This window comes from Cyrtonyx montezumae, unplaced genomic scaffold, assembly GCF_038088225.1.
Source record: "Cyrtonyx montezumae isolate F1298 unplaced genomic scaffold, pur_monq_1.0 scaffold_10, whole genome shotgun sequence".
NCBI lineage: Eukaryota > Metazoa > Chordata > Aves > Galliformes > Odontophoridae > Cyrtonyx > Cyrtonyx montezumae.
This window is the reverse complement of record NW_027071826.1, coordinates 51,020,744-51,040,678: the sequence shown is the minus strand read 5'-3', so window position 1 is coordinate 51,040,678 and position 19,935 is coordinate 51,020,744. Positions and strand designations below refer to the sequence as shown.

The following is a 19,935-nucleotide window of genomic DNA, read 5'->3' as shown; positions in this document are numbered from 1 at the left end:
CAAGATGCAACTGTAACATGAATTTTGCTGCTTATTTTTTCCTTTCCTTTTTCCCTCCCTTCCTCTTCTCTGTAAAATATTAACATCGAGTAGGCAGTCCAGACTAAACTCCTGAAGTGTAGTACGGAAATGAAATAAGACCTTTAGCTGTACAGCATTCAAATGGGATATATATATTTTTTAAGATATTAATTCTTGGTCTTATTTTGCTTTCACTGAAGTCAGTGATAAAATTCCTACTGATTTCGATGGACGAATTTTGGTATTAACAATAAGAAGCACAAGAGCAGACCAAGATCCAAAATTAAGGTTTTAAAACACACTGAAATAATAATATTATAATACCCTTTTCTTGTATCAAATCCACAGCTACTCTTTTTTTTTTTTTAAGATTATTTTTAGGCAAAGACATTTTTATAGCTATCTGTACATTATTAAGTTTTTTTAATATAAGAATTAGTCTTCCATATAACAACCTTGTCATGTTTTGTACTAATTATTGACAATTATCGTTGTTAACCCAGGAGAAACAGAGAACGTGGATGGTACAGTAGTTTCAGATGACCTTTCACCTCTTTCTTCGGGAACGGATTCGGGTCCACAGTCTCCGCTGTCTCTAGAAAACAGAAAGAGTCCAAAAGGGATCAAGAAAATCTGGGGAAAGTAAGATAATGTCTTTAGTTCCTTGTTACAGCATTTCAAACTGAGAATTCATTCCATTCTCACAGCAAAAGTAAAATAAAATTCAGGAAAAGGAGGGAACGCAGCTCTTTGTACAGGTGTGTCTGTGTGTACATACCGGTGGAGGAAAGTGGATGGTGAGGTTCAGCATACCATGTTAGTGGAAGAAATAATACTTTCTGCTGTGTTATTATGCTGACAATTGAGAATACCAAGTCTTACTTGTGTTCCTTTTATCTGCTTCAGGACTGCAGCCATTTACAAGTTTGACCTCTAGTGTGAATTATTATTTGGGTTGAAGGGTCATGGTCGCTTTGCAAAGCTTTTCTTTCTTTCCCGAGTTAGGCCAAGGCAGTGCTTGCCTGCTACTTCATCAGCTACTGCTTGAATCAGTTGTTTGTGGTTTACAGGAACATTAATACAGCTTGTAGCTGTCGTTATAGTTCCCATACAAAACAAATGTTCGCTGCTGGACGCTAACAGTACTGTCTTGGCACTCTTGTTTTGAAAGAATAAGAAGAACTCAGTCTGGTAACTTCCCTGCAGACGATCTTGGTTTGGCAGAGTTCCGAAGGGGTGGTCTCCGTGCAACAGCTGGACCTCGGTTATCCAGATCAAAGGAAACCAAAGGCCAGAAAAGGTAACTTTTTTTTTCTTTTTCCTGTACAGCTATTTATATAGTCTTGTTAAATATACTGAACAGTAAAATGTTCCTCTTGTAAAATATGTATTAACATGCTTAATTACACATGGACTTCCACAACTGGGAAGAATTTCTCTGATAGTAAGTGTAGCCTGAGCAGTTTGCCTATCTGCACTCCCTCAACTGCAGGTTGCAGCAATAAAAAGTCACCGGAGAATTTCTCATCATCATCTCCTGTGGGGATATTTGCAGCCATGAAGATTCAGCTATTACCTTTCTGTGTCCTTTCCTATTTCTATTTGAAATTTTTATCTTCCTCTACCTGCTCTGCCTTAAATGACCACGAGAGGAAGCTAGGCAGTCAGATTACAAGGATGCTTGTACTACTGCTTGTATTACAAGAACGCCTGCTGGCATTCTTTATACTGCACAGGATAAAACATGCTAGGGACCTGGCCTCGTAGTATCTCCTCTAGTCTGTGATGGTCTTTCTCATAATTTCCATCTTCTTTCCTTTAAGACTTTCAAAGAGTTTTTATTTTTTCAGTGACAACAATGCTCCGTTTGCTCAGTGGAGTACTGAAAGAGTTTGTAACTGGCTTGAGGACTTTGGTCTTGGGCAGTACGTCATTTTTGCCCGGCAGTGGGTGACTTCAGGCCATACGCTGTTAACTGCGACTCCTCAGGACATGGAAAAGGTAATATTTGCACCTGTTTCTCTTAAGCAAACTCCAGTTGCTTCTGTAATCTGGGGTCCTTCCAACAACTGGCATTTTTGACATGTTTTCACATGTTTAATGAGATTAAAAGAGCCAGAGGCAAAGCAAACTTTTTGTTAATGGTTATTATTACAGGAAATGGGAATAAAGCACCCACTGCATAGGAAGAAATTACTTTTGGCCATTAAATCAATAAACACAAAACAAGATGAAAAGTCTGCACAACTTGATCATATCTGGGTGACACGTAAGTGTTTGAAAAATTCTTTGGAAATTTTTGTTTCTTTTATATAATGAAGTAGAAATATATATACATATATCATCAATAATCTGATGATGGCATCGATGTTTCACAAATTATTCTACAACTTCTCTGCAATCGGAATGGCAGAGTTCCCATGGGAAGTTCATACCATAAAACTGAATACTTGAATGTTCAGAACAACACAAAAATCGTCGTTCTATGAAGTAACTTTTCCTATTGAAACTTAGTGCTCTTAAAAAGATGTCTGGTAACTCCCTAAACATGCACGTGTTTCAGGCAGCCCATCCTTTTGAGAGAGAATGAATATAAATAGGGGTGGAAGGTCTCAGTCTAGCAAGAGCTAAATTACACTGCACAAAGTACATACTTAAAGTACAGCAGAGGTATTGTTGACAAAGCTGGCTGCTGGGAATTGCTTTGAGGTTCCTGATAAGAGCCTGTCCTTTGGAAAGTGAATAGGTAGAATGAGCTACTGGAATGCCTCAGAAGAAGCCGGCTTCATTTTTACTGATGCAGATTTGGGTACACCATTGTTCTTCTACCCACAGGCTGGCTTGATGATATTGGTTTACCTCAATACAAAGACCAGTTTCATGAGTCCAGAGTTGATGGGAGAATGTTGCAGTACTTAACTGTGGTAAGCTCAAGTCTTTTTTGCCAAACTCTGAACTTCATAACAAGCAAAGAATTGCAGTACTTTTTGCAAACCAGAAATAGTGCAGGTAGGAATTCCTATGCATTGTTTTTAGTGCATGAATACTATTCCTAAGGTACATAAGTAATAGACAGTGTTATAGCTGACTTCTGCATTTTTTCAATATCATGCAACACACTAAGACTGAAGATAAAATGATCTATCTTACATAGAGCTTCTGGAATGTTTTGTTCTCCTCAACAAGTTATCAACAATGTTAGGTAAATTGAATGTAAGCAAAAAACTTTCACAGTAGCTTGTACAGCTCTGATCAAATTAGCAGCAAACTATATGATACACACACTCAGTGTGCTTACTTACACAGCTTCCCTGCCCAAGTTTGGATAATTAAATATTTGCTCTTGTTACTGCTCTGTGATAAAAATATATATTTTTTAATAATCAAAAATATAACCTTGTCTAAGCTGAATGCAGAACCTTGCCATAAAAGTGTGATCTCTACTGGTCCATACCAGGTATGAGTTGCAAGCTTCCATGATCCCACTGCAACACAGTCATAGTCAGACCAGAAACTACCTGTGAGCCTTGGTTTTACTTAATAGGCTATAAACTCTCTTTTTTTAAACCATAGTGATATGGTACAATACTATAAACCAAGAACTACATATGAAGCTTGAAATCTTACTTCTTGGGGAAAGTACCTATTTTTGAATGTATTCTGTGCTGCTTAAAAGACTCTCCTTTACAGAATGACCTTCTCTTTCTGAAAGTCACCAGTCAGCTGCATCACCTGAGTATTAAGTGCGCCATTCACGTGCTACACATCAACAATTTTAACCCCCACTGTCTACGCAGACGACCAGTGGAGGAGGTAAAAGTATGTTTAAGTAACTTCATTTAAACAAGCACTAATTACTCCATTTTTATATAGCATGAATAATAAATTATACCTCAATCATAGCTGTTAGGTAATTGGCTCTAGCAGTTGCTGTGCTGCATTCCAGCTCTGGAATATAACACATCCTCTCTGATAATAAAAACCTGCTCAGTTCACAAGTGATTGAGCTACTTATTAGATGAATCTTTCTTTAAAATCTTTCTTTAAAAATTGTTTGCTCAGTTTTATGTTAGTTCAACTTTTGAGCATTTAATTAAATTAGAATGTTCTTTTTTGTCTGTCTTTATTAAATTACAGAAGACTGTATTGTTTTCACTCTACCTGGTCAGCACAGCTTATTCTTAGTGATACTATGACAGCCTTGTTAATAATGGTTTTATCAAAGTGTTTGGTGTTTTACACGCAGCACGTGTACTTCATTATTTTAAAATTTGATGCAGTATATAGGTTTCATCTGTCCTAGACTACCTACCATCAGATCAGAGGATGTTTAAGAGGTGCCTTGAACAGGAAGAGGAAATACTTCTCTTTGTTGACAAGGGAATAATGTTTTCTTTTAAACTCGGGATTCACTTTGTTAACACACTATGACAGAGCGGGCTGTGTTCTCATCAACTTTTCTGGTTACTTTAACAGAGCAACGTTTCACCTTCTGAAGTAGTGCAGTGGTCCAATCACAGAGTGATGGAATGGCTCAGATCAGTTGATTTGGCAGAATATGCACCAAACCTCCGAGGAAGTGGAGTACACGGTGGCCTCATTGTGAGAATTCTTTTTAACACCTTACTACATTATCTATGAAGAATTGACAAAGCTGCAATGCAAACCTTATTTTATCTGGTGTTTGTCATGCAGCAAGAAACATACAGACATTTGCAAAATGAATGCATGATCAGGCATTTTAAAGAGCTTCTGTATCTGTGAATCTTAATTTTACAAAAGAAAATTTAAATAGAAAAGCAACGGCGCCTTCAGAATCGAGGCTGAACTGTGTCTATGTTTAACAGCAACAGTAATACATTAGAAAACAACATCAACGTGTGCTGTGGGGAAATTGTCTGTATTGCTGAGTGTTTCTTGGGGTTGCTTTAATAAAATTATGCCACCGCAGGAAATAATTGTTCTGAACTCCATCTGCCTTGCCTGCAATGAGAGTTTCTGTTTCAAAATACAATCTGTAGCTTAGAAAAGAGTTCTGAAATACTGTGATTGTAGCTGCAGAATTTTTGCAAAAATTAAATAGAAAATATTGCACTAAGATTATGTTTTTAGAATGATACAGTAGTAACAAAAAGTAGAGCAGAAAATCCCCCCCAAAACCTTGGTGATGGTAAACATTATTGGGTGTTTTTGTCTGATCGCACTCTGCATTTCTCAGTGCCTACCACCGCACATTTCCTACTCAAACCTACTGAATGTCATATTGCTACTGACTTAAGAGTGAATGAAGAAATCCCTCTGCTAAGGACAAAACGATTTACTGTTGCAAATATTTAACAATATTAACAAAAAATAATAATATTTTTAATAGATTCTTGAACCCCGCTTCAATGGTGATACACTGGCAATGCTGCTGAATATTCCACCTCAGAAGACCCTACTGCGACGCCACCTAACAACCAATTTTAATGTATTAATTGGACCAGAGGCACAACAGGAAAAAAGGGACATAACGGAGTCAACGGCGTACGCACCTCTGACCACCACTGCCAAAGTTCGGGTATGTATTACAGAATCTCAGCCTAACTCTCTCATTTCTCATAAAGAAAATACAGCAATACATACATGGATGAGGAGAGATCAGATCTAGAAGCAGTGTTACATCTTCCTTAACTTTAGATACCAAGGCATTTAATTTGTAGCCATTTTTTAAAATTCATTTCTGAAATTGCCATGCTATCCTGTCTTTTTTTTAGAAGGGAGTTTATTTAAATGTATTTAAAATCAACTGTAACTCCCACTTTGAAAACAATTAAATGTATGTATTTCTGAATCTATGTACTTGAAGGACTGTGGCACAGAGTAAGTCAAAAGGAAAGGATTTTGAATGCTTAACGGACTACCTTATTCTACGTGTTTAAAACTTGCTTTCTTTCTATTTTAGCCAAAGAAACTTGGATTTTCACACTTTGGAAATTTAAGAAAAAAGAAATTTGATGAATCAACAGACTACATTTGTCCCATGGATACAAACCCAGGTGCTACAAATGGTACCCAGAAGAACTACGCTGGATACAAAGGCCTTAGTCCATTCACTGATAGGGAACTGGATCAGGTGGGACAAACAGACTGATGCCATTCTCATCCCATCCTCTTCCTGCATTCCAAAGCTTGCAAATAATCAAATGTTAGCATATAACAGTATTTTCTGCATCTGCATGAACTCATTGAGAAAGTATTGGCTATGGACACTTGAAAGAGATCTATACTAAGAATGTCAAGGTTTGTTGTTTGGTTGGTTGGTTTTTGTTTTTTTTTTAAATCAGCATAACAATGAACTTATTCATCTTCAAGCCCTTTTTCAGGAACCTAGCCCCTTTACACTACCAAGGTCATTTTTGTATTTTTGCAGTTCAGGTAGAGGATGCAGCAAACAGAAGACTTTTGTACTTTTGGCTTTGATAACCTGAGCATGGCACATACCTTTTTCCTTTATATGGGCAGTTTTTAATGTGATAAGTTTATTTGGACTAATTTGTACAGAACTATCGAGTTATATATGAAAGTACAACTGGATCATAGATTTCTAACAGATTAATCAAGGAATCCAACTGCTTATTTTATTATGTACAGTGGGAAGTAGTTAAACACTATACATGAAAATAATGGCCTCGGTAATGAACAAGATTATTAATAAACCAACACTTAAAGAATTCACTTCTGTCATTTAGTAGTGAACTGCTTAATGAAACTGTGTCCAGACATTGCTTAAGTGACAAAAATTAAAACCCATCAAACTCCACTCTACTTTGTTGCTGTGTAAAGGAGAGTAAACCCTGAAAAATGGAGCTACTGAAGGCTTGCGTGAACTTGGCAACACACAAGACCCAGACAGAGACAGCTGGGGTAAACTGTCCTATTTCCAGTGACCTCAGTGAAACATTTTAAACTTAATGGCCACAAAATTCATCAGACTAACTATGGAAGTCATTCTGTCATTTGCATGGTTTACAGCATCTAACATCTCATTTGTTTTCATTATCTAACCATTGTAATTTTCAGCGTGCACGACAGTACGGGACGGTAGCGAACCCTGCCAGAATCAAGTATGCACACTGTACCTGGATGTCCATTCTAAATTGCACAATTAAGACTTGAAAGGGAATGTATTAACTCAGAGCCAACAGCTTACAACGCAGAGCTGTTCAAGAGTTACAGAAATATTCTATTTTTCACTAGGAGAGTGGCCTTGAACTTAAGCCTGATTTCTGAGCACATGGTCACTCAGCAAAACCTTAGTGCCCTAGGTGCTGATAACCTTTTTGTGTAAAATACCTGTTTGCCTATGGAGGCATTTCTATTACTACAATTATTATGTTTCACCTTCTAGAAAATATTACTCTTCGCTGATGATATGAGTTATGCTAAACTGCACCTTGGGTTCTAGGGATTCAGTTTTCTTAATCGACATTCAATCCTTCTGTCATTAATGTATTTTCACACACTTTATAGCATGGAGTCATTTTTGTTAATATGCAACTTGGAAATGTGCTGAAATCAGCTTTTAAAAGTATCTTCATTTGTCAAGGCAGAGATACCTCCCCAAGATGCACATACAGTGAATAACCTTGCACATACTGTCTGAATTGAACTAGTTGCTGACTACTTTTACAGATGGAACACTCAGAAGGAACAGTAAAGCAAATAGGGGCTTTTTCTCAAGGCATAAGCAATCTTACGGTACGTACCAATTTTTTTCCTTTTTGAAGTCAAGTGTATTGTGCTAGAACTCAGTGAAAGTTGGTTATTGCTGGTGGTGGTTTAGAGTAAATGGGTCACCATTCTTGTTATGCACCTCCTTATAGCCTAGTTTGCATAAGAACACTCCAAAAAAAAAAACCACCTCACAATAACACTTAAGTTAAACTTAATTTCTTGTATAACTTCAGTATTGTGTTCACCAATTCTATCTCTGTGACATAGTGCAAGTCATCCATCCCAAAGACTAACAAACAAGACTTGAAAATGTACAAGAGAGAAAATATCACAGGGAAATAAATCAATGTGTACTCCTGAATCCACGTCAGTCAATGATTTTTTTTTTTACTTAATTAATTGACTGAAGATGTATGAACAACGCTACAAAACGTCTGTGTGAAAACTTCTTTTGCTATTTAAAGCAGCCACTGGGGAGATTAATTTTATGTAGCTCTAACTCCCTCTGTTGTGAATCTGATCTCATTGCAGTTGAATTTCTTAAAGCACGGGCCTCTCACTACGTCCACTTGTTTTAATATTCCTGTAATATTTTTTTCAGACAATGTTAAGCCAAGATGAAATGCTAAATGACAGCAGATTTTTAACGCCAACCTTAGAAGACTGGAGATGATGTTTCGGTGTGACCAAGACCACTCATACCTCATGCCTGCCTGAGGCTAGCCAGGAGAAGCCTGAAGCTGTGGTACAGAAAAGCTTTACCTCTCTTCCTCTAGTGACACCACGTAGTATTTAGTAATGCTAACAGAACAACGCTTCACAGGTAACTTTCCTCTACACAGCTTTCCGTGTCAAATAGGAGCTGAAAGAAGTGCTGAAAGAATTGTTTCTTACTGTAGTCTGGAAAGCCAGTATGTTTTACCCTTATATTTTATCATCTTTGACATGGTATGCTTATGTACTGTTACAGCAAAAGTCTTTTCTAGATATTTTTTTATTTTTATAACTGAGTTGTAATGCAGGAATCATTAATATTCTGTTATACCACATGGACTAATCAGAGTCACCTAGCAATTCAGACAGGTGCTGGCAAGTGTAGCTGTGAGGGCTCACTATTACTGCAGTCATGCCATAGATCCTTTCCCATAAAAGGATTTTCATCTCTCATCCTTTTCGTTAGTACATACCGTGCCCTTTTCTTTCCAATAAGAGTGATTTAGAATAGGAAAAATAAAATGTAATAGTATCCACCAAGCACTTGCAGGGGGATGACGATCAAGACAGCTTGTTCACAAAGCTTCAGCTAACTCAAAGGGCAATCAAAATAATTAATGTACGATATAACTAAAATACTAGAATGATACTTGCTGTAGTCTGCAACAGAATTTCCAGCGTGATTGTTTCAAATTGTAGGCCTTTAAGTTGAACTATGGATGGGGCTTTTTCTGTACATTCCTGTTTTGTCTAAAATGATCGGTGCTGTGGCACACGTGCAAGCATCATAAACCTTCTGAACAGTGCACACAGATCAGAAAGAACATCTGTAGCATAATACCTGGTTGATGTAAGGTGCAGCACGGGTTTTCAGGATAACAAGGAATGAGCATAAGACTGTTTTCCTTTCCATTGTTGCAGTTAAATAAACTTATTCCTGCAAACAGCCCTCAGGACTGGAGTTGGTAGTAGAAACCGTAACATTTGCATGAGGACTGGTCACAGTTTATTTTACACTTTCAGTTCTCTTTTCCTTCCAGCTACAGGCAGACTTTTATGAAGCAATGGGAGATCAACATTATTGCTCTGTCACACGTACAATGTGACTAGGGCATATCAGGAAAGTGCTATAAGTAAAAAAGGAAAACCTTTTCTTTTAAACACCTGACACAAAATAGGTCTGTAGCTATCCTATGGAGGTAGGCAAGGCAGTGGTACTCTAACAGAGAAATACAGCTTATGCCAGGGGCAGTTCAAGGGGGAAAGTGCACAGCTGCAATTACCTGTGGAATCTGCAAGCATATGCTTCTTATTGTGTTAGTACTTTGTTAGTACCTATCTTATTATATGGAGAAACACCTGAAATCTGTCCAACTGTAAAGTTTTTGTATGGATATGCATGGTTTGCATTATTCTCTCCTTTCAGGATTTATTAGTGGGCTACTCCTAGCCACAAACCTCCCAGAATAAAAGAGAAATCTCAGGTGCTGACCAGAGTATGTAGCAAGGGCTTTTTGAAACCTGTCCAGTCCTCATTTCATGAGGCTCTCATAACCCTGCACTCTATCATCAGATTTTAAAACCTAAACATGATTTAAATGTCCAAAACGTTAAATTTAAGGCTTTTTTTTTCAATCACTTAACAATAAAATAATAATTGAAAATCTAATTGAGTCTGTACATGAACAAACTAAATGTACCAGTCTTACCTGGCACTGAGGTAGTGCAGTCAGTGACCAGATCATATACTAACAGACACACGAAATACCCTGCTGGGTTAACTGAGCCAATTCATCCTCATCACAGTACTGTAACAACTGCTCTTGCAGGGGGAGCCTTAGTATCACTGAGCTATTCCAAGCAGCTTTGCAGATTTCTTTTGAGGGTATATTTATATCTCACTGTAGCACTGTGTTAAGTTGGATGTGAATATTCAATCTACATTGTCTTCTTTTTTAATGTAGCAAGAAATCCTAGTTATAACACAGGTAAATGCTTACACATTTGACTGTTATTAATAAATTCTGAATATTCTTCTATTCTTCCTGACTGTGGAATGATTCTAACAAGAGATCAGCTACCTCCGTTTCTATCAGGGACAGAATCACAGTTGTGAATGCCTGTGTCTTTCTCTGCATTATCGTTACAACATCTCTATGTCAAGCTTTAACTACTAGATGGTCTATTTTGCTTCAGAGGAATTAAAATATTTAGTAAGCACAGTTATTTGCATCTGAATAAACAAGTCTTGAGATTTTTTCAGAATTAAAGCAACTGTAGTCTAAACTAATTCCTGAAAACAAATATTCACTGTATGCAGTGACAGCTAAAAATTCAATGCTACATTGTAAAAATACTCAGACAAGGCACAGCTGAACGTTAGGCTACCGTGACATTCATGTCATCCCTCAATACTTATTTCTGTATATGCAACCCAGATCCATATAGAGAGTTGGCAGTGACTGCTTAGCTAAGGCAGCAGAAATCAGCATGACATTATATAATCCTCCTCAATAACTTCCTCATGAATGAGAATTACTGTTGCAGTAATTAGCAATTACATGTTACCTAAATTTCCACTAGATGCTTTTTAGTAGCATACTGTGGCATTTTGCCTACAGTCTTGTAAAGATCTGCAAAATAGTAGTTGGAGAAACGATTATTCCTTGTTCTCTCCTTCTCCAGAATGAACTCAATTAACTGTAGAGCACCCACATCATCCTAGTCCAGTTTTACAGCCCTCTCCCAAATTCCATATCCATGTCAACAAATTATTTTATCACTGTCCTACTTCTCAAATCACACACACTGTTTTCTTCAAACTACAGATGTAACACTTCATATAAACTTATGACTTAAACTAAGTTACTTCCCACATAATTGAAAAATAATTTCTCAGCCTCTTAAAAGAGAGAAAGGTCACTCTGAAATTAAAACTTGCAGAAATTAAACCATTCCATTAAAAAAGACACACAAAATTAAGAAATAGGGCACAGTTACATACCAGTCATTCCTGTAGGAAAATATGCAGTACTTACTTGAAAAAGGTGCTTGCTGGCATCACTGTTAATAGGAAAATGTACTGCTCTTGGGATAGCCGAGTTTGTCCAGGTTGGGCTGACAGGCAAACTGAATCATAGGTGGTGGCCCACACATAAGAATGAGCGTCTCGCTGCCAGGGGAAGGGAGGTGGTCTTTAATCATGTCTGCAGTGATGAAGCCAGAACTGTACTTCCAATCTGAAACAAGCACATGAAACTATTAATTTGACTCTGTACAGTCTGAAGTCTGTGGATGTTTTTCTCACAAGATTTTACAAAGCTATGCCATCATCAGTGCAAGCAGAGATGGGGACAAATCTCTCACTGTGCTCAAACCTTGTGGTTCTTCTTAAAGAAAGAGGACAGTAAGCACATGGATAACAAGAATGTGGCTGAAAAGGGATGATGCAGATCTTCAGACAAGAATGTCTATCAATAAATGGCAGCTTTAAATAAATTAGATATCAGGCAGGAATAATCAAGAAGAATAAATTAGGCTTCCTTCCAGGAGAGAGAGCTCACCCAGAACAGTTGAACAGGGACAGATATTGAGACCTGTGCCACTCAGCACAGTTGGAAAATCCTAGAAAAGATCATCCAGTAGTAAGGTTACAAGCCTGGTGATGACAGAAGATCTGCAGTGTTTACAAGAGTAAAGAAGAAATGCTTTGGAGGTTTCAAAGACCATATCATTGGATACTGCTGCCACTTTAAGTGAGCAAATTGGGAAAAAGGGTTCTATCCTAACATACAAAAATGCGTGCTTTAAACTGATTTACTGACACAAAGGTACTGCTGTTATGAAAACAGCAGCAGTTTCCACTCGAGTAAGCACATGTCCAGTGTATACCAGTAGCCTACCTTGTGGAGGTCTGTCCAGTGTATACCACAGTCTGACCTGATCAGGATGCTTCTTTGCAATGTCTTCTAGCTCATCTCTGAGCAATATATCATTTTCTGTCTGCAAAAGGAGACTGCCATTTAGCTTTAAACCATCTTAAGATAGCCACTGATGTGAGCTTACCTAGCATGCAACAAGACAAATGCAACAGTCACTCACTCAAACATTCCCCTTACCGGACAGGCTACCATCGTTACAGGCTTCTCTAAATTCAGATCAAGAGCAACAAAATACAAGACTTAACAGTCACCTAACAGTTTCAAGATGGCAATCTGAGCAATTTTTGAATCACAATTAGCTCCTGTTAACCCTAGTTAACAGAATTAAACAGACCAAAGTCTTGTTTCTTTGAAATCAGTGAAGGAGTAGATGAGCAGGGAGATAAAGATCTGTTCACAGTTTATTCCAAAACAAAAATTAGGGAGTATAGGTGAAACTATGAGAAGCCATCTTCAAAACAATTAAAAGATCATTGGAACTATGACAGCAACATACAGTAGTGATCAATAGTTGCAGATATTTTTCTAAATCACTTTCTCCTTAAGTAATTTTAACCCAAGACAACATAATAAGAACTTATTTAATAACCACCTCCTGCTCATATTTATACTGATATTAAATATGCCATCTCAGATCATATTTTGTCATACACATTTGGCTGAAATAACAGGTCAGAGAGACAGTGGAAGATGTGAAGCGTGCAGAGCAGTATTTTCTGTGTCACAGCAGCTTCAAAATCTCAGACCAGCACGAAGGCAGGCCATTAAAGGAGGACAAACAGACAGATCAGCACACTTGCCTGATTAGCAAAAAGAAGGTAACATTTTGTAGAGTCCTTAGGGTCACTTGTGATGTGGTGGATCAGCTGTAACATAGGAGTTATTCCTGTTCAAAACAAAGCAATTAGTAAATTCTTTCAATCCACATAAAGCTGCAGTTTCAACATTCCTGCTGCCTTCACTCGGTCTTCAGTGGGAGCTTATTTTGCACAGAGCTACACAAAACATTGAATTTCTAATCCGTGCCAGAAGCTGGGACATTTCTGTTATACCAAATAGATTAAGAATTAAAACAAAACCACCACGCTTGTATTCTGGCACTTTTGCCTTCAGCCTTCTCGTATCACATCCACTAATTTCATGCCCAGGGCATTCTCCTAAAATAATTATTGACATTGGAGCTCAGAGATTAAAGTGACTTCTCTGAGGTCATAAAGTAAATCAAGACCAAAACTACGAAGCTCAAGCTGCCAGAATGCTTCAATGTCACATATAAACCAAACGCTCACATATAAAAAGAAATACAAGTTAGATTCTGATCATATCAGGATTCAAAAGAGAGAAGAACCAGCAAGTGCTCAACTCTTAAAAGACACAACTTACTCAACATTTCAAATGTGTTCTTTACCCCAGGTGGACCCAAACACAAAAAATCCATGCAAGCAGTGTGAAAGAGCAACTTAACTTAGTGATCATGGAAGTGCTCTGCTGCTAAAGTACAGCACGTGAGACTCCTCACAAGCATCCATGAAGACCTCTTAATTCTCTAGAGTGACATTTGCTACAATGAGAATAGCTGTACCTGATCCTCCAGCTATCATCCCAAGATTCTTTGCAAACTTTTTCTGTGCTTCAGACTTCTTATCAGGCTTGATCAGAAAGGTACCTAGAAGAAATATTCAAAAATGTATAGACATGCTATTCACCTCCAAGGAACAACCCAAGAGAAAAGCCTCTGAAAAACAGCATGCACAAAAGGCACTGGACATACTATTTCTTTAAAGAAATCTATAACTAGGAACAAGCTCTCCTAGCTGCTACTCTTCACAGCAACCAAATCAGAGCTGAAAGGAACATTTGTAAAACATACAGCACTCAAGTCCTCAGAGATATCACTGATTCAGCAGTGTATTATTCATCATGAAAAGCCGGGATCCAGGGAAGTCCCAAGCACTGATTTCCCCGAAGCAGGACTATTAAGAGCACAGTCCCTCTCAGCTGAGATGAATGCAAAATCCTTTGGCCTTTTGCTAGCATCTTCAAAGAGGAATATTTCTCCGAACATACTACTTCCCCCAGCCAATTCAGACCTAGTTTAATAACAGAATGGCACTGGCTGGCAGTTAATAAGTTATTTAGTAAAACTGCTGAGATCTTCAGAGGGCATTTGAGGCTACAGCCTGCCCTGTGTCTGGAACATCTCCCTCCATGTGTATCTGAGGGATTTCCAGTGCAGCCTTCTTAGCAGTATAATGTAATAGCAGATTGCTCCCAGGAACAAGAAAACAACCAGCTATTACTCTGCAAACACTAAGTACTCTTCCCATCATAACCAACTCTGATAGGCTTTTGGGCAAGATCAGAAGGTGTGGATTTTATCTTTTCCACTTTTCAAAGTAGCTTCCCTGCAAAGTTACCCTTGTTTATGAAACAACTCTGACAATTAAGTCCCTCCCTTCTGCTCTCCCACATTTGTCACAGTACCTGACCCCTTGTAGACAAGCAGCCCATTTGGCCCCCTGAAGTCAATAACATCTCCAATCTTCATGTTGTCTAGGTACTGGGACATCTTCCCACCTTCTGGGAACTTGGGATTCACATTTTTGTAGTAAACCTAAAAAAAAAATCATTTCTACGACATCAGCCATTAACTGTCATGGAGTCAGTACGATACACTGAAGAACATAGCACTGCAGGTCTGACATTTACCATTATGAGAAAGACTGCAACAATTAGACTACAACAATTCTTCCCTCAGTTGCCTGTTGTGCTGTGCAATAGTAAGCAGACTAAGTAGAATGCTCTCTGCAAACAGCCAGGCTGGTAAGAGCATGTCAAGCAGATTATGCCCTCATTTCACCATCCCTCCAACGAGATCCTTATGTTACCCTCTCTTTTGTAATCACTCTTTCTGAAAATAGCATTGCTGCATCTTTTCTTGCTATGACCTTCCCAGAGACTTCAGCCACATGCTAGCATTTCAATCTTTCAAGACACACAATAAGTATTATGTAGTTAATAACAATTCACTATATGAGTAACATGAAGAACAGAGGAAACAAAAAAAACCAGATTTCTGCCTAAGTACAAACTCTGTCTTAGAAAACAACTGGGAAATCCAGAAGTCCTGGGAACAAATCATGTAGCACTCCCTAGCTTACAGGATTTTCAATGTTTCTTCATCCCCTTTTCTCAATAACCCCATTAGCACAACCTCTGATGCTTACAGACATATAATTGCACTCTCTCTAGGATCATAACAGATAGTTCCTATTGACATGTTCCCTCCTACAGGTATGAACAGTAAGTACTAACAGCAGCATAAAGCAGCCTGAGGGAGAGAAACTGCTATTTGTTCATTGCAAAAAAACCCAAAAAAACTATGAAAGTTTCTGCAGTAATGCCCGGTTCCCTTCTCCATATCCCACACCTCTACTATTTCTGTGACATACAACAGACATACAACTCACTATTCATGAGCAAATGTGAGTTTGCCACACAGCCATCCTATCTGAAAAAACAGCCAATTAAAATAAACTCTATTTCACTAAAATGAAGTAGTTCACTTCCTTCCAGTAAGCAATTCATCTGTATTAAAGGAAATTAAAATTTACCTTTATAATTAAATCAACATAACCTCTTGTCTCATCGCTGGAAACTGGGGTATAGGCTCGGATCACCAGATTACCATTGATTTTTGCAGAAAGGTAAACGTGTTGGCCTAGGAAGAAAGAATTTCAACCCAATGATTTATTTTTTTTAATCACCTGGCTTCAAAATCTTCTTCAGCATAACAGAAGAGCATGTATTGTAAGCCACCAAGCACAAGCAATAACAGAGACTATCTTTGCAATATAAATGGTATAAAACATTTAGTCGATGTTTCAATTTAGTTAGGAGAAATAACCTTTAAAATGCTGCGCAGCTTATGACTATTTTCATGATGTACACATGCATATGCATTCTGACACTGTTCACCTTCAAATAAAAGCCAAGACAAGAAGCGCATATTCTTCTACAAGCACAAGAAACTACAGAACTGTAAGGGTCAACCTTCCTCAGTTCAGTACAGGGGAGTTATTGTTACACAAAGGTTGCTGTAGGAAACAAAATTCGTCTGGGATGGAAAGTTTGGCTTTCACCAACTGATGTTACTTTGTGTTATCTTGTGCTGTTACATGTTAATGCCAGATCAGTACTGTTGAAAAAAATCAAACCTCTTCATAGCCCTAACTCCTAATTTTTCTCCAGTTTACACAGCTTGGCTGTAGAAGATGCTTGTTTTGTTAGATTTTCTGTTCTGTATATGTATTTGGTATTTAGCCAATAAAAACACAGCATGTGCTGTCACCTAGCTTTACAAGCAGCAGCATTAATCTGTATGTAAAAACAAAAAGCAGAAGCAGCGGTAGCAGAAATATTTTTAGCAAAACGATCTTGGTAAAAAGTAGAAGGCAGGAATCTAGCCCTTGCAGCTCCAGAATCCCATTCCTAATTTCTCAAGAATAAAGAATAAACTCCAAATAAAATCAAGCACGTGGCCATGCATTTATCGATTGTCTAGTTAATGTAGTCAGTTCAATTATGTCTCATACAAGTGGGAAAAGGACCTGAAGGAGGACTGGTGCTTGACAGGCTGCATGCAAAAAGAACATGCCCACAGCACAGAGCTGGAAAGACTTTAATACTTGTTCATACAGCAAGGAAGCTGCCAAACACAGCACAGTACAAACAAGGCTCAATCTGCCACATCTGCAGATCAGCAAGGGGCACTCTCCTCTGCACAGATTACCATTAATTCAAGGTCCAAGGTTCAATGCCATCGCACTTTCAAGGTGCAGGAAAGAAGACTGTACCAATCCCAGTCTGAAATGAAATTCCTAATGCAGAAAAACAAGCCAAAGCTGTACACGTATCTTTGTCGATCAAAGTTCAGTGCAGGCACGGAAATGGCTCTAAACACTGCAACACCTTTTATATAAATTTCCACTGGGATTTGCATGCAATAGTCACAGTCTTCCCACGCAGAATTCTATTCCTTATCTGCAAGTGTGACTGTTTTTCTCAAAGACGTAAGGATGCTTGACAAACTGAGGCACCAGAGGAAAAGTAGAACAGAAGCATGTAGTATTAAACAAATATATAAAAAAAAATATAAAAAACAGGCACCTTTTGTGCCTGTATCCTGAGTGGGGGGTTAATTTCCTCAAACTAGTTCAGTTTCACCTGAATCTCACGTTCTTCTTCTGAACTACACCACACAATGTAACACAAGCAGAACAAAGCACACACAGAGAATCTGAAATGGGAAACCTGGCTGGTGCTTCACTCCAACACAGCGGCTTTCAGGCACAGCTCCACCAAATTCAGCACAGAAACCTGAGAATCTAAAAATGCTCATTTTCGAAAACACACTTATTTAAATGTTGTATTTACCTACAGGTAATCCTAACACATGATCTGGCGAAGGCAGCCCGAACCGGAATTTCTTAGTGTCGTGGCTGATTTCCTATTTAAAAAAAAAAAAGCCGAAATTCAGAATGAAGCCATCACGGTGCTGCTGCCAATCGCGGGCTCTACTCCACCGAGCCGCCCTTTGTCAGCACGCAGCCAGGGGCCGCTAGCAAGGGCTAGCAAACCAAGTTTACACAGCTCTGAGCTCCGGGACCAAGGAGCGCTCCTTTAGCTGTACGATGAGATGTACCGCCCAGGGATTAACGGAGCCCCAGGAAATTAAACGCGAGCAGCCGCGGCCTCCTCGGGATAGCACCGCCACGAACGCCGCTCGGCGCCCACGCATCGCGGAGGCGCGGTCTCGCGACCCTCAGGGGCTCCGCCGCCGCCCGCCCGCCGCTCACCTCCTTGCCCACCAGCGGCAGCGGGTACTTGGCCTGCGGGTCCCGCAGCGTGACGGGGCGGCCCGGTCCCCGCCCCGCCCGTCTGAGCAGCAGCAGCAGCAGCGCCGACGCGGCCACCGCGGTCACGGCGACGACCACGGAGGTACTCTGCGGGGAGAAGGGCAGCGGTCAGGGAGCGCCCGGCCCCGCGCGCCCCTACCCCTCGCGCCATGACGCTCACCGACAACGCTTCCATGGCGGCAACGCTCCCGCTCTCCGCCCGGCCCGGCCCCCGCGTGCCGCCAGGCCCCGCCTCGCGCTGCCGCTCTTCCCGCCGGCGGCGCTCACCAATGCCGCTCCTCCGCCGCTGCCCCGCAACCAGCGGGAGAAAGCAGCTCCAGTCCCCGCGTGCCTCTGTCTGTCCGGAAAAACAACGCGAGTCAGCTCTCCTAGCCCACGGAGCACGCGGCCGTACAGTGCAAGCTAACGATAGGAGGTTCGCGAGCAAAGGTAGCGTGTTTGACTTCGTGCAGAAACCCTCCCTCAGGTCTGCTCGTTCCCTTTTCACGCAACGTTACAAACAAGATATCTGTGCTTTCATGCCAACAGAGAAGGTTTATAGCCAGGCTTCAAGCACTCGGGAGCCCCACTGACCCTTTAAAGCCTACCTTTCGATTGCAGGGTTCAGGGAAGCCTCCTGTAATTGTTAAGGAATAAAGCGCGCTCCGCATTAGTAATACATAAAATGCAATTCCATTGCATTAACTCAACTGAAAGCACTGTTTTTATTTCCTTCAATCAGATTTCTTTTGCATCACAAAGTAGTTCACATCTCTTATTGATAAAAGATCCTTGTAGCTTTCAACAGGCTACAAAGATACAACAGGAGCAAAATGAGATTACTTGAGAAACCATACTCACAGAAATGCAAAAGATCAGCATCAAGGCAGCCAAGCAAAAAGTACCTTAACAATCAAACCATCTGCAGTGAGACAGGACTCCTAACACACACAAGGCACGTGAAGTGATGTTAGTTCATCTGCATGTATCCATATATCCGTTGCATTCAATAGGACTAGCACAGCTGATACCACATCTCCTTTCTAAATACTACAGCTGTGCACAGCACGGTCTGCAAAACTAACTGGAGCCTGATATCACAATTTCTAGTGCAAGCATCCATCTGGGCATTAAATTGCTATTTGCAAGCAGATGTGCTCACTTTGCAGCATGTGAATTACACAGTACCTCTTTGATTGTATGGACAGATTAATAAGGGTATTTGCCAGTTACTGCATGCTGCTGGCTTGGACCACCTGCCTTTTTGAACACTTCTGTTTGAACAAGAAGCCATTTGTTAAAACAGAAAATACTGATATCCAATTTTTCAAAAGGCTGATTTTACTTTTTAATCAAAACATCATCTCTTCATCAGGACAGAAATTTGGAACAGAGCATTGCAACATCACACGATGAACGTTCAACAGGTCACTGAGGCTTCCTTTAGAATTCTGTCAATACATCCATCGCTAACCAGGATTAAGAGACCTAAAGCAACATATTGTACACAGCTGTTTTAAAACACAAAGTGGGACTACGGTTGATGCAAGGGAAACCTTAGAGTACACACAAGCAGCAAGATCTGGATGGTTGAGATGTATTTGCACCAAGCACGGTCCTTACCACACAGAGTTCCCTACATTCAT

At 39.6% G+C, this 19,935-nt stretch overlaps 2 protein-coding genes across 4 annotated transcripts in view; one reads left to right on the top strand and one right to left on the bottom strand.

The window, feature by feature from the left end:
• The window catches only part of PPFIBP2 (PPFIA binding protein 2), a 73,251-nt gene extending 63,748 nt beyond the window's left edge, over positions 1-9,503 (top strand). For 2 of the 3 annotated variants that reach the window (XM_065755345.1, XM_065755346.1), the window contains 11 exons: positions 525-663; positions 1,193-1,321; positions 1,872-2,022; positions 2,179-2,290; positions 2,857-2,945; positions 3,712-3,840; positions 4,498-4,623; positions 5,393-5,581; positions 5,966-6,136; positions 7,696-7,761; positions 8,339-9,503. In XM_065755345.1, the coding sequence (XP_065611417.1) occupies positions 525-663; positions 1,193-1,321; positions 1,872-2,022; positions 2,179-2,290; positions 2,857-2,945; positions 3,712-3,840; positions 4,498-4,623; positions 5,393-5,581; positions 5,966-6,136; positions 7,696-7,761; positions 8,339-8,410 (1,373 nt within the window). In that variant the 3' untranslated portion in view covers positions 8,411-9,503. The remainder of the gene's footprint in view (positions 1-524; positions 664-1,192; positions 1,322-1,871; positions 2,023-2,178; positions 2,291-2,856; positions 2,946-3,711; positions 3,841-4,497; positions 4,624-5,392; positions 5,582-5,965; positions 6,137-7,695; positions 7,762-8,338) is intronic. The other variant, XM_065755347.1, reaches the window with a different exon arrangement.
• Positions 171-18,461, bottom strand: LOC136060803 (NADH-cytochrome b5 reductase 2). The gene is made up of 10 exons (XM_065755599.1): positions 18,450-18,461; positions 18,251-18,397; positions 17,829-17,901; positions 16,007-16,113; positions 14,877-15,006; positions 13,975-14,058; positions 13,189-13,278; positions 12,354-12,449; positions 11,490-11,690; positions 171-616 (listed from the first exon to the last, which is right to left on the bottom strand). The coding sequence occupies exons 1-9, from the start codon at positions 18,459-18,461 to the stop codon at positions 11,518-11,520; spliced, it is 912 nt and encodes a 303-aa protein (XP_065611671.1). The 3' UTR covers positions 171-616; positions 11,490-11,517.
• Between the last annotated feature and the right edge of the window lie 1,474 nt (positions 18,462-19,935).

Coding starts and splice junctions, on each gene's coding strand:
- LOC136060803 (XM_065755599.1), bottom strand. Junction 16,114..17,828: donor TGTGTTAGGATTACCTGTAG/GTAAATACAACA, acceptor CTTTCTTCCTAG/GCCAACACGTTTACCTTTCT. Junction 11,691..12,353: donor ACTGGACAGACCTCCACAAG/GTAGGCTACTGG, acceptor TGCTTGTTTCAG/ATTGGAAGTACAGTTCTGGC.